Below are 14,661 nucleotides of genomic sequence, written 5' to 3'. Positions count from 1 at the left end.
AAGCAAGGGAACAGAATTGCCTGACTGGTTTAAGTTGCAATATTTACGTCAGTGAGTCAAAGTCACCCATAAAAATAGTTCTGGACTGTAAATATTGTAATCAGGAATATGGTAATGGTCTTTTATAGAAATTAAGTGGGGCTGTTGCCCTGAAGGGTCCAGAAAAAAAGCAGTAAACTAGAAATTTAATTTGGTTGCCATGTGTATCAAGTTGAGGGGCCTGAAAACAGCATATCCATTTCTTCTAGCTCCTCAGTTTTCTTGACCTTTCAGTTCTTTCTTGGCATGTTCTGAATTGTTAAAAATAAAATCCTTATGAGGGCACTGGCAAGTGGTTAGCAAAGCTCATTATGGCAGCTCATTTCTACATTCAGCTATTAAAGTGATAAAAGTCAGGACTGAAATGGGAGAATATAATTGGGTGCTTTAGGAGAGGTTGTCCTAAAGTCACAGCTGTGCAGGGACAGTCCTGGGAAGCCAGGTGAGCTAGGCTGTTTCACCCAAGGCACGGAGCCATGTGGGCAGCCCTCCTTGGCACATCACTGTTGCACCCCTGAACAAAGGAGCCTTGCAGCCAGGGAGCTCTCCTCCTAAAACTGCATTACCCAAATCATAGAAAACAGTCTGTGATTCATTCTGGGGGAGATTTGCTGCCTGGATCCTGGTTGGGAGTATGGCTGTATTCCTCAAAGGGCACGATGCTGTTCAGCATGGAGGGAGTAACAGAATCTGGATGCTTGAAGTAGTTAAAATAATTGTAGTCTTCTGAAAATTCCCACTAACATTAAGATTATTGAGTTATTTTTAAATTTCTACTATATATTGAATGGGCACTACTGCAGAAGATTTTGTCTGCAATGTGTGTCTCATTTGAAACCTTTAAGGATTATTGCATTTAAAGACAGCGTATATATTATTTCACATGCCTGTTGTCAACCTGTTAAATGTATTGAAGATGATTATGGAATAAAATTCACCTCTGGCTTTTGTGACATAATCTTCTTCAAATTAACTGAATGCCAACTTCACCTCATTTCCTTCAGCACTGTCGTATTTCTATTCTGTGAAACCTCACCATTAGCATTCTGAAAGTGTTGATTCTCTTATACATCATTTCCCATTTCAGTTTTTTCAAGGTGAATTCTCTCTACTAATTCTAAAAACTTTCTGTCATCATTATGTACAAATTATTTTGCCCCAATAGTAAAGAAATTAAATGGAAGATAAAGCCACATTTTATGCCACAATGGTAAATGGAGGGGATAAGAGGGATAAGGAAGGAAGCATAACTACTTCTTATTTCTCGGGTCTTTTGTGGGACAGGGACTAAAGGTCATTTTCTAGGAAGATACAAGTCTAATGAGTTTCAAACTTTTTCTCCAAATAATTGTTTTCCTGGATCTGGGCATTTTTTTAAAAATACCAACATCATCCTTTTAAATAACCATGCTTCCAAATGAGCATAGCAATGGAGAGAAATATTCTATTCTTAAGGTGAATGGAACGATGCCAGGGAATAATTCTTGCACAGCTAACATTTTTTTTCATATTCAGGAAATATGGTTGCTCAGTAAACCAGACTTTATGTACTACACTGATGTATTAAAATTATTCTGATGGCTTTCTCCCCATCTCATGAATTACTTCATGAATTTCCAGCTTGATCAGTGAGACAGTAATAATGATGAATGCATCTGTTTATTTGTAGAACAAATATCAACTATTTTTTAATTAGAGACTTAATTGATGGGTGCCATCTCTATGTTCTACATGTTTACTAGAATTTTCCTTACTGTTTGTTATTACCAGACAAAGGAAAAGTTAGACCAGTGCAGAGTCCAGGTCTGCTGGGTGCTGATGGCAATTAATTTGGCTGTAAATACAATAGACTGGACTTTTTCTTTAATAACATTCCATTTGGGCCCTGTCAGGAAGGCCGTATATTTTATTCATTGTGTAAATTTAAGCTCCCAATTTCTGATAGCTGCCAAAATACAAACTAAAATCAAAATCCCTGCATTTAATGACCTCAGTAAGTTGAATATAGTCAGAACCATATAGCCTTGCTTTCCACCAGCAAAAAATAATGAAATAACCATCACGAGTGAATTACTGAATCCACAGCATATATGACAGCATGGCAGAAATTTTGTGAGTGGTTCTGTTGCTCCTTCTTCTAGTTACCAGTTCACTGAATGGGAATTTTCTTGAATGAAAATCTCCACAGGTGATGATTGTGGGAAATGGTGATAGCCTTAGATGCAGAGCAGATTTGGGGGGAAGAACAACATCTAAATAAGGAGGACAAATGGAGAGAAAAAGGGCATATAAGAGTGCTGGAAGTGGATTTACTATTTTATTATTTTACCAAGTGTTGTCCATTACACTTTAATAGAACTTCATTTAGAGTATCAACTGAATGGCTGCGATTTCACTAGTTTGGCAGCAGATACTACCTGTGGAGCCTTCATAGCCTCTGTTCTACTCTTGTTTAAAATTCAGTGCTGGTATAGGCTGCTTTAGTTTCTTTTTCTAGCTATCAAAAATGCATTCAGAAGTGGAAAAAATGTAGGAATCCCAAGATTTCTTGATAACAGAAGCTTTACACATAGATGTTTCTCTTTCATGGTATTTATAAAATGCATGGAGCAAATTATGTCTGCAAATGCTTATGGGTCTCAAGGATGCAATTGCATGCATTTTCTGTTTATCAAAACATTTTACAATTTAAACCTGAGTATTTTATTGTTCTGATCAAATATAGAACACTAGGTTTCAACAATAGTTTATTTAAGCCAAAGAAACACATTTACTTAATTGACTTCACTATTTTTTCATTGATTGTTTTCCATATGAGTGTAGATACCTTTTGTAAGAGCAGAGAAAGGTACAGTGGCACTTACAGAATCATAGAATCTTTAAAGTTGGAAAAGATAATTGAGTCCAACCATTAACCCAGTGGTGCCAAGTCCACTACTAAACCATCTCTCTAAGCACCACATTTACACATTCTTTGAATACCTTGCGGAGCAGTTGACTCTACCACTTCCCAGGGCAACTTGTTCCAATGCTTGACCACACTTTCAGTGATGAAATTTTTCCTAGTGTCCAATCTAAACCTTCCCTAACTAAATTTCAAGGTACAACTTTAGGCTATTTCCTCCTCTCTTGTTGCTTGTTACCTGGGATAAGAGACTGACTCCCATCTCACTCATCTTTCATACTCCTGTGTAGACCACAGAAATGGAAAATGGGGAGAGGAAAGTCATGCACCACAGCTTTCCTGGGCTGCAGAATAACTTCAGCCAATTTCCTGCCCCCAAAGCAGAAGTCTGCTCTTCCCCTCAGTTTTGGCAGCTTGAATCAGTCCTGTGGTACTGGTAACTGATCCTTCCTTCAGTGCAAGTATTTACATGGCTTGGCACATGCCACTGAAAAATGAGCTGGATTAAATCTTGCTCAGGAAAAAAAGTAGTAAAAACAGTAAAGCAGGAGAGAGAGAGCTGGGGCAAATGGGAGGATTGCTTCAGCCTCCATTTCTGCTCATGTGCGTGAGTATCATTCATTTAGAGGGGAGTGTATATTTTTGATGGTATTACATTTTGGCTGTGCCATTTAGCAAAGTAACTCAGTAGTAATGATTAAAGTTAGACAATATGTTAATATATTGATTACTGATTTGCTTTGTGATTTTAACTCATGTGGCTATCTTAATGGGTCAGCTTAAAACTGGATAATAATAGAAACCAGCTCTTACACTTGCTTGCTATTTTTTTTCCCAGAAAAGAAATTTTTCCTTCTGCTTCTGCTCTCCTGAAACCCTGAGGTTCTGTAGACTCTAGATAGGTTTTGTGCAATCTAAAATTAGTTCATTTTAACTTTCAAAGCACTGTGGCCTCACCTGACATGTTGGATATAATTGAGGCTTCAGATTGCCAAAATCCCACTGGCAGACTGGGTGGGTGACCTACCTTTGCACACAGGCTGCAACAGTCAATAGAAAGAGCAATAACAAAAACACATGGTAGAGGACAGTGGGGTCACTGGTTATATATAGGAAGAGTCACTCCAAAAATAGAGTAGTATTTGGAGGTGAATAACCTTAGACTATTTCAGGGCTATTGAAAGAGCTTTTTTTTCTGCCTCTTTTTTTTTTTTTTTTTTTTTTTTTTCTCCTCTTGGAGATGGAAGGATATTGCTGAATAAGGAAGCTACAATCCCATTTACTTTCTAACTGACAAATCATGAGTACTTGGAATCAATTTAAATGTCCTTCATTGCAGTGCGTGTAGTTTATTTCATGGGCCCATTAATTAATTTGGTTTTCTGTTGTGTAATTTTGTACAATGGTTGGTTGTAATATGGCAACAAAACTGGATCTTCAGAGATTTATTGTTCTGTAATAGTTTGGATAATTAAGTGCCTAGTATATAGAACTATTAACTTAAAAGCTATTTTTTCCTACATATATGCAATGAAAAATAGTCTCTGAATAATGAATATCATTCCTGTATTTGATTCATATCTGAAAGTAATTTTGAAGAATTTTGATTTATCTTGTCTAAAGTACCTCTTGTGTGTTTTCTGACTCCTTCCTGCTCAACATATGCTGTAGGGCATTTTGAAATGAAGGTGAGTGAAACTGATACAACCCATAAAAATAGATGAATGGTATTAAGCCATTTGATTTATCCATGTAATCATGAGCTGTGGTATTCCTTGAGCCTCCGCATCGTTCTTTCACGTAAACATGTTACGCTGTGGCTGGATTCAGTAAACACTTCCCCAGAGCTTTTCACTGGCCATGGAGATGGTTGGTACAGCATTCAAGGCAGACCTGCTTTCCCTGGACTCTGTACAGCTTCAGGAGCCTGTTAGAGCTTTTACTTACCATAGCCTCTGGACTACTGGAGGGAGATAGTCCTGTCACCTGCAGTTACTGGAAACCATGGTGCCTCCAGCTGCAGGTGTCCAGGAACCTGCAGATCACTTCCAGCTTGATCATTCTCATTCTGCATTCTCCTGAGCAATTACTGCAATGCAGAGCTGACAGTACAGTTCCTGAGACAATGTGTGCACAGTCTTATGTCTCCAGTTATTCAGGAAAAAAAAATTACTAACCCCTTCAGTAGCCAGATGGAAATTTTGAAACTGTTTATTCCATGCTATAGAACCCATGATGTCATTTAGCTTTCACTATGCTGAAAACAAAGCCAAAGGCTCCTCTACACATTCCCCCTCTGCTTTATTGTGTTTGAGATGGAAGGGTAATTGTTTTTGGCAAGGGTGCCTGGATTACAGCTGCCTCTGACTTCCAGGTTTTTTTAATGCCATCGTGGTGGCTAAATATGTGCAGAACACTGTAACACAGTGGGGAAAATGGGATTTCATTTCTTTGAAATTAGAAAAAAATGTGATTCTTTCCCTTTGAAGACAATTGCCAGAAAACCAAATCGATTCTATTTTATTTTTAAGACTTGGAAGGTTTTGATTCTGTAATACCAATTGCTGAGAAGCTTAATCATCCAACTACAACCAGACCAAAAGCTACTGGCAGGCGACCACCCTCCCAGTCTCTCACATCTGTAAGTTAATTTTCCTTTTATTTAAAAACTATTTTTAAAAATATTTTTTTCTGAATTCCCCCCCCCTCCTACTTGTGTTCCTTGGTGATTTTACTACTTTTACCCAGCCATTCCTTCACACGTACAATGAGGCAGAGAGATGCAGATCAGGAAAATTCCTGTCAAAAGGCTGCCAGTGTTTCGAATACTGATGTTTAAAACATTCCCTTCCTTCTAAGGTTTATACCCCCTTATTTGGGTGCTGCCAGGTGTTTCTTGCCAGCCATGACTGAGCCCAGAAGAATCCCTTATAAAAATCTTTGGAATAGACTAATTTGTGCAAAGTATTGAGGATTTTTGAAAATGTTTTCCAAAATAAACATTTCTCTTGGTTTCTTGCAGACATCTACCAGATTTTGAAGACAAATAGAACATTCAGTGTTCAACAGCCCTCCTTGGGCTATCATGTGTTTCTTATGAAGGTCACAGTTGTAAATACAAGGATGATTTAAATTTCACTCTCTAATATCTATCTTTAGACAAGATAGATTGTTTTGGTCTTTATTTTGGTCTTATAAACAATACTTTGGAAACCCACTGCTTAGTTTTTCAATGTCTTCTTCTCTGGGGTTTTTTGGGGTTTCTTTGTTTCCATGCTTTTTGCACTCTGGAATATGAGAATGAGAGCAACTATGGTTACTGCAGTCCGTATTGTTGAAGAAGAACAAAGTGGAAGGAAGCAAAAAGGATTAACTAATAGAACTAATAGAACTCAAAAAGCAAAAAGGATTAACTAATAGAACTCAAAACAGAGAATGCTTTCAAAATTGACTGCTGTAATAAGTATAGAAATCTCAAAGAGCAGTGTAGAGGTTCTCCTTCCCCTGTCACATCTACGAGGAAAGGATCAGGGGGTGGAAAGGACCTTCCCTTTTTGTGCCTTTACCAAGAAGCCATGCACAAGGCAGCCCTGCAGTGCCAGCACCGTGCACTGGCAGTGGCTGGGCCCCTGGAGAGCAGCAGGGTGAGAGCTGCTCTGAGCAGAGCCACGGCAGAGCCGCCCCGGTGACAGAGCGGGCACAGCACTCCGGGACAGGACGCTGCTTTCATCTTGTGGTATCATGCAGTGCACAGCTGTAAATTGATGTTGAATTCAACTCATAAACATACCTTATTTCTTGAATGCTTTGAAAGCAGTCTAGCTTTGAAAATAAGATGCAAAAAAGGGGGAGTACGGGGACAAAGAGTCCTGATTTTAAGTATTGTTACTTTGAAAATGATAGCTAAAAAATTCTTGTACAATGAAAATATCTGTGCTTTTCTTTTTCTTCTTTTTTGGTGTGTGTTTGTCTATATAGTCATCCCTTTCAAGCCCTGATTTCTTTGACTCACCAAGTCCTGAAGATGAGAGGGAAGAACACGTTTCCATTACTCACAAAACTCTTGACGTGTCAAGGAAATCAAGAACTGTTACAATATCACAAGTAAGTTAATTGGAATGCCTCTGCTGAGCCTTATCACATGCATCTTCTTTTTTCAAAGCAATACTGAGATATTTAAAATTTAATTCATCAGTCACTTGGTAACTGCCCACTTAAAGAAGCTTAAAATGATAAAGGTTACTAAAGATTGTTCTGTGCTTGAAAGGCAAGTTTAAAGTGAATTGCACAGTTAAAATGTGTCAAATACCCATACTGTGAAAAAAGTCTTTCTTGTGTAAATGGATTTTACAGAATCAGAGAGGCTGGGAAATAAATTTTAGAAACAAAGATCCTGTCTTTTTGCAACTTTAAATTGAGTTTACATTAGAAGAGTCTGTGAGCAGAGAAAATACAACTCTTTGACACACTATAATAGTATGTGAATTTAAATTTGCAAATATAATCACTTTTTATACGGATATAATTGTATTCCTTTTATAGGCTTGTGCCATTCTTCCTGTATATTGGTAGACTACTATAGTGGAATCAATACTACAAAAGGAGTGTGTAGGTCAGGCTTTAAAGGTTGGAATTCTTTTTGAGTACATAAGGATACCTTTAATAATAAAAATACTACATTCTAATAGTTTAACAAGTATTTGAAAGATGAAATCATGCACTTCTGGATCAAGTTATAAGGATAATGTTTTGCTATGTAGCTCCCTCTTCTGGGAGCATTTGCACCAAGGAATGCTGCTGGGCCAACATTTCTGAATTGTATGACAGTGCTGTAGATGTTGTTCCTGTAAAATGAGATGGCTGCTATTAGAAAGCAGCTACTTGAGGCTTTAATGTTGATAGCCAGTTAAGCTCTGGAATAAGATGCTCAGATCAATGACTCCAGTTGTGCCTTTCTTGCCTGCTCCAGATTTGAACTCAGCCTGAAATTTCTTTTCAGTCCAAAGAAAACTTGCACCTACTGATATGTGGGGTTTCTGTCCATGAAAGATCTGTTTATAGGTACATATTACTCACACCCCACTCTGCTCTGGTGAGACCCTATCTGGAGGTCTACATCCAGCTCTGGGGTCTCCAGCACAGGAAGGACATGGACCTGTTGGAGCAAGTCCAGAGGAGGCCACTGAGATGATCAGAGGGATGGAGCACCTCTCCTGTGAGGAAAGGCTGAGAGAACTGGGTTCGTTTGGCTTGGAAAAGGGGAGGCTTTGAGGTGACCTGATTGTGGCCTTCCAGTACCTGAAGTGAGCTGACAAGAAAGATGGAGAGGGACTATTTTACAAGAACATGGAGTGATAGGAAAGGGTGATGGAATGGTTTCAAACTGAAACAGGGTAGGTTTAGATTAGATATTAGGAAAAAAATTCTTTACTGTGAGGGTGACAAGGCACTGGAATGGATGCTAAAACAGAGAAGTTGTGTATGCACCATCCCTGGAAATGTTTAAAACCAGGCTGGATGGGGCATGGAGAAGCCTGGTCTAGTGAAAGGTGCCCCTTTCCATGGCAGGGAGATTGGAACTAGATGACCTTTAAGGTCCCTTCCAACACAGATGCACAAACTAATTGATAAAATGTTAAAAGAATACTATTCAGGTAATTGAGTCAAGTTTTCAAGGCAGAAAAGTGATTCAACTTTCTTGTAATTATAATACCATTTTTGTTTACATTTATGGTCATACTTGGTTTTTGTGGAGAGAAATTCTTGAATTCAGTGTTTTCCCAGATCAGGTTCTGTGCTTAATCATGGTTGTATGACCTAACATTCCAACAGTATAGTAGGGAAGACTGTTTTTTACACAACTTGGTGGATCCTGCTCTTCTCTCCCCATCATAATTTTTCCTGATTTTCATCTCATCACTTAACTTTTCTCTCAATTACTCTGTTCAGCTAATACCACCCTGCCAATCTCCAAGTCCTCACATACAGTGTCTCCTTCCATTTCCATACCATTTATTTTCAGTATTTTGCCCTATTTACCATTCAACTTCAATATCTCTTTTTTCAAAGAGAGTTGGAAGACTGCCTAGAGCTTTTTCTTACTCTTGTCCAAATTAGATTTTCAAACATGCCTGGTAGCTGTCATGTATTGCATACACAGCACTGCCAATAACAGTGCAAAGATTCCCCTTGCTTGCTGTTGTGATAACTGTACTTGTACACTGTTCTCTGTATGCAGTGAAGTAGATGGTCATATATGCTTGGTCAACTGCAGATTTTCTAATTGTCTAATAAGTATAAAATTTTATATTACATTATATACACATATTACATTAGGTAGCATATATAAATAGAAGCTTGTCTAATAAGTAGAGCACTGGATCACAGTTAAGAAGCATGGAATCTTATTTAGCTAACCACATGATTCCAGGGTTATAGGTTAATGGTGTGTTTTTCTGTCAAGTTCCTGGAGGAATAAAGAGCTATTGGTAGTTATGGGGATTCATGGAAGCTTTGATTAATAGAGGACAGTAGACTACATTTATTTATTATTAATATCATTTTGAAGCCATGGGATTTTTTTATATATATATATCATACCAACAAGCAAATCTAGTGAATATTTTTCTATTTTCATAATGCTAGGGGGAACCTGTAATACATTTTTTAATTTTTGAAAAATCTTGGAAGATTCCTTCAATAGTTGGTTGGGAAATTATAAATTTAACTTAAAAAAAAATACAACTTGGATTCATGTAGTTTTGTGCTCTGTGGGAGACATCCGTGGGTATAGACATGTTCTCACAAACATCTGAGAGAAACACTGAGCATCTATCCCTGGTTTAATTCACTTCTAAGTCTGAGATCATAGAAATGCTGTTGCTGAACTTTTGCATCACAACTAGACCCCCTGAAGCACACATACAAAGATGACTAATCACTATATTTATCATGCTTTTGCCAAGATCGTCCATGTTTGACTGTTGGAATTTCAGCATTACCAAAGAGCGGCTAAATATTTAGCATTGGTTAGAGGTTTGGTTTTCATTAAAGCTTTCTGCAGACATTAAATGTTATTCTTTTTGTTGCAGGTGTCTGATAACAAAACTTCCTTGCCTCCAAAACCAGGAGGTCTGGCTAGTGGCAGTAATGTACAGCCATCACTATCCCCTTCACCATCACCTGGGTTTCACTCAATTGCTATGGGAACAACAGGCCACAGGTCAAATTCCCCATCCCTGTTTGGTACTGAAGGAAAGCCAAAGACTGAGCACTTGAGCCAAGGTCAGACTGCCCTGGAAGAGCTGAGAACACAAATTAGGGAGCTAAGAACCATCATTGAAACCATGAAAGACCAGCAAAAGTAAGTACTGCAAATCACAGCTGTGGGTGTGATGGATGTGTTAGTGCATAGTGGTGGCAGTTTCTGATTGAGTTTGCCTTCATGGATGTTACTCTGCACAGTTGGCATATGTGTTTGTGAGTGATTTTCATGTGATAGAACATATTCAGGGGTGAGAACCTCCACAAAAAAGATCTGCACTATCCACCAGCTTTTTTTTCCTGTGTTATGATGCAAGTAGATGTTTACGGGTGGTAAAAAAGTTAACTTGCAAGCTATTAGCAGTGAATTTTGGTTTATTTGTCAATAACGATCTGGAATCTCATGTGCATTGATCATAACAAAAGGAGTGCATTTCTTATAGGTGTAGTACAAATTGCTACAAGCTCCTAAAGTTATTAAATTAATTTGTTATTTGACTGTTAGCACATTTTCCCAGGAAGCTCATGTTACTCAAATTGCGACTAGGTCATCTGAAGGCCTTTGTGTTTATGGCCTTGAATCTTACTATTTTAGTTTTGGGCACCTTTTTTTTCTTTAAGTTGTTCATTTCTTAGGAGAAAACTGGGGCTGGCGTGTAACCTTTGATGTTCCTGAGACTATTGAATGCTTTGGAAGCTAAACCTTCACTTACATTGTCAGCTGTGTGTAGCCCAGGCAGGAAAAAGAAAAGGGCAAGCAGCGTGCAGAGCCTGTGGCGGAACAGAGGTGTGCGGAGTTTGGGAGAAGATGCGGGAGGGCATGGTTCAAGCTGGATGTAGCCAGCAAGCCCCACGGCCTCGCCTCTTAGGCTGACCCTGCTCCTCTGGTCTCCCCGGCCCTTCTTGCAAGGGCAGCTTCCACCTACTGGTATCTGTCCTAAGGTGAGATCACTCAGTGGGAACATGAGAACGTGCCTGCTCCTTATAGCTATGTTCCCTTTCCCAACAAAGAAGAATGACGGAAAATCCATATTTGGGATCGTTAAGTCTTATAAATGAAGTTGAAGGTTACATTGTATCGCTGGCATAAACAGCTTTTAAGTGGCTTAAGTATGTGATAGGATGTGCAGGATTTGTGTTACCAGCTCCTGTAACCCACCAAAAGTCAATATATCTACATTTTATATGGAAAAAGGTAACTGGGTGCTGATACAGTGTTGATACAGCTAGGCCAGAGTAAAGCCTGTGGATGCAGGGCTGTTAGGAGGCATTAGTCATTAGCCATGTGGGATGGGGCGGGTACTGTCCCATAGTGAGTTTCACTTCTCTCTACTATAGCCTAGAGTATACAAGAGTATGCTGACTTCAATTTGATGTTCAGAGGAAAAACTAGTGAAGTGGGGTAAATATGTCTTCAAGAGATAATCTTTTGTATTTTACTAGTTTGGTCATTTCCATCCCAAGCTTCTTTTGCATTCTTTTAACAGAAAAGAGATTAAACAGTTGCTCTCTGAGTTGGATGAAGAGAAGAAGATCCGTCTACGATTGCAGGTACTTAAATTATTTTTAATGCTGGGGATGTGTTGTCAGGTTTGATTTAGCCCCCTGCATTTTGGGGGTTTGCAGAGTGATTTAAACAATGTCCTTAACAGCATGCTTTAACTTGGTCAGGTAGATGGACTAAAGGGTCACTAATAGGCCCCTTCCAACCAAAATTATTCCATTCTAATCTATGCTGTGGGGTACTCTTCTATTCCATATACTTGACAAGTGGTTTGGTATTGATTATATTTTATATTTGATTGTATAGGGCAACTCTACTTCAAACTAGGGATAGAGAATTGAATTGTAATTTCACTGGACTGTTCCCTCTTTGTAAACACTTGGGAGTATGGTAAGGGTGACAGAACTGGGGATCCTCAATGTCTATGCTCCAGGACTGCCTAAAGGGCTTTATGTATCCAACCACATAGCAATATGGCTTCTAATAATATACAATTATTGTTCAGCTTAAACCAAAATTTATTCAGATAAAACCCAGTGGACATTTTTAATAGCCACTGTTGATTTCATCTAACAGGCCAGACTATTCAGATTTATCCAGATATAACTACATCTTTATGCAGAGACCTGCACTGATGAGTTTAAAATTATGATCTTACAGCTGAATGCTTTTACTCCAGTTCAAATGTCGCTTATACTGGTAATTGTTTAGATGCTGGATAAGATGGCATTATTAGCTTTCTATGAAGATAAGAGTTAACAGAAAAAGGTAGCATTTGTTTCAGAGTGCTCTGATAGACATGTACTAGCACAGGTCTCAGTCCATGTATTAAAGACTGCCTCGATGATGGTGCAGTTGCACAGAGGTTGAAACAGATGGGTTTGAATAAATCCTGGACCCCTGCTTTAGGGTTTCCAGTGTCTGTCAGAGGCACCAAGTATACAACTGGGGCTGCTGATGGTTTCAGCCACATCCTTTTAAGCATGCCTGTACATCCTTCAGAGCCTATAAGATGCATGGGCACAGGCTTGATGGTTGTAGAAGGCAACCACCTTGCCTGTAAGTGCAGCTGCTGGTGCATGGACATGATGTTCGTTCTGCAGTAATGCTGGGCAGTGAGCTGTGTGGCTTGCAATAAGGAGATTGAAAGGTCTTGCAGTACATTCAGTGACTGTACTTGTCATGATCTGAGGGAGGAGGCTGTGAATGGTCATCTTATACAGTGGAGAAGCACCTCAATTTGTGAAATCTGTGGATATAGGAGTGGTATAACGCCTGGCATATAGTGGTATAACAGCTTTCACCTGTTGGCAAGAAGGAACATGCTTTTCAAGTGGCACCAACTGTGCTTCAGTTTGCTAAAGCATATAATATAATCAAACACTTTTTCCTCTGTTTGTTTTTAGATGGAAGTTAATGACATAAAGAAAGCTCTTCAATCAAAGTGAATACTTGATAGGTGGAATGTTGCATTATTCTTCATGACTGAGACTCAAATTTATGCCCCAGCCAAAATAACTTTGTGCCAAATGATTTAAGAATTGCCTCAACATCCCTTTGTTTGAAGGATTAGCACAACAGTTTTTGATAGCACAACAAAAATACCAACAAGAACAAAATTTCTACCCAAAGCCGTGCTGTACGGCACTAGTTGTGACTGAAATTGATCTTCTTGTGCTAAAGGCTCTCTACTTCAAGATCCTAGGTGAAATGAAAACTCAGGCAGTTTAGTCCATAGTGGTACTATTTTGATGATATTTTTCCATAAATAAAGTGTATTTCAGATTATCTGTTTACAAGCTTTATGATTTTGACTTTTGGTTTTTAATTGTCTTTTGTCACAGATTTTAAGATGTTTGTACTTCATATAGCCAGGAATGAATGTTAATGTTGGGGCTGAAGGGATTAGTTTTGCTTCGAGATTGAACAGCCTACTTTTCATTATGGTTTTAAGTTCTGTTAAATATGCAATTTTTTGTCCCCAAATCCCCTACAACTTAAACTTATATTGTGAACAGTAATGTATTTACACGAAGGAAACAAACCAACAGAAGTCTGGTCTTTGCAATGATTTGTGCCTTTCTTTGCCACACACTGACTGGAGCCGGTTGAGGCCAGGTCTCCCTATGTAGCTACCACGGCGACTCCTGTCCCCGGTGTCCGGCGGAGGTCACCTTCCCAGGGCTCAGCTGCTCGGTCAGGAGAGCGCGTTTGTGCCAGCTGGCAGGACAAAAGGGCACAGCTGAGAGCAGCTCTGTCCTCAGCAGCTGTGGCTTTTTAGCTTTCCTGGTTTGGATAGGCCTCTCCCTCAACCTGAATGTTCATCTCCGCTTGATTTTCATTAGATGATTTAAACACCCACCTCTGTCCCCAATTTTGCACAGAGTGAACAGAATATGCATTATTAAAGCAAAAAGAAATAAAAGTAATCTATAAAACATGAATAAAAAGTTGTATTATTTCATGCACAAGGTTTTCTGTCGTGTGACAGTGTTTCATTTGCTATTGACTTGGTATTATTTGCTATATAATATTGTACACCTACAGACTGATATATTTCATTGTCCTACTTTTGCAGCAGGACTGTCTTCTCAACATTTTGTTGAATCAGATGCTTACTTCAGTTTCTCTGTTTGCTTTCATTCTTTCAAAATTTCACATTTTCCTGGTTGTGGTTTCATGTGTTCTTAACTAAGCACAGAGTTTCTCATATCTTGTCAGCAATCTCTGTTAATTTTATAAAGTGTTTAAATAACAGATATTTTTGCATTGCATGGAGTGAGTGGGTAAGTGATGCTGGTGATACTTCCAAGTAACAAAACCCCACACACAAAGGATCTACTTGTCATCCCATCAAGTGCTAGAGCTGACTCCAGCAGCACACTATATCAACATGAACCTCCCTGCCTGCCAGGAGCTGGGTGAGATGTAGTGTGCAGTTGGCTGGTCA

General features: G+C 38.9%; 1 protein-coding gene across 5 annotated transcripts in view; it reads left to right on the top strand.

Annotated features, from left to right (window-relative positions):
- Positions 1-14,182, top strand: part of SH3KBP1 (SH3 domain containing kinase binding protein 1) — a 212,161-nt gene extending 197,979 nt beyond the window's left edge. For 2 of the 5 annotated variants that reach the window (XM_021552924.3, XM_021552922.3), the window contains 5 exons: positions 5,476-5,585; positions 6,923-7,048; positions 10,036-10,307; positions 11,695-11,758; positions 13,118-14,182. In XM_021552924.3, coding sequence (XP_021408599.1) covers positions 5,476-5,585; positions 6,923-7,048; positions 10,036-10,307; positions 11,695-11,758; positions 13,118-13,159 — 614 coding nt within the window. In that variant the 3' untranslated portion in view covers positions 13,160-14,182. Of the gene's footprint in view, positions 1-5,475; positions 5,586-6,922; positions 7,049-10,035; positions 10,308-10,938; positions 11,189-11,694; positions 11,759-13,117 lie in introns of those variants that run through there. The other 3 variants (XM_077781634.1, XM_077781632.1, XM_077781633.1) reach the window with 3 other exon arrangements.
- Positions 14,183-14,661: the final 479 nt, after the last annotated feature.

This window comes from Lonchura striata, chromosome 2 (assembly GCF_046129695.1).
Source record: "Lonchura striata isolate bLonStr1 chromosome 2, bLonStr1.mat, whole genome shotgun sequence".
Lineage (NCBI taxonomy): Eukaryota > Metazoa > Chordata > Aves > Passeriformes > Estrildidae > Lonchura > Lonchura striata.
This window is presented reverse-complemented; position numbering and strand designations above follow the sequence as displayed.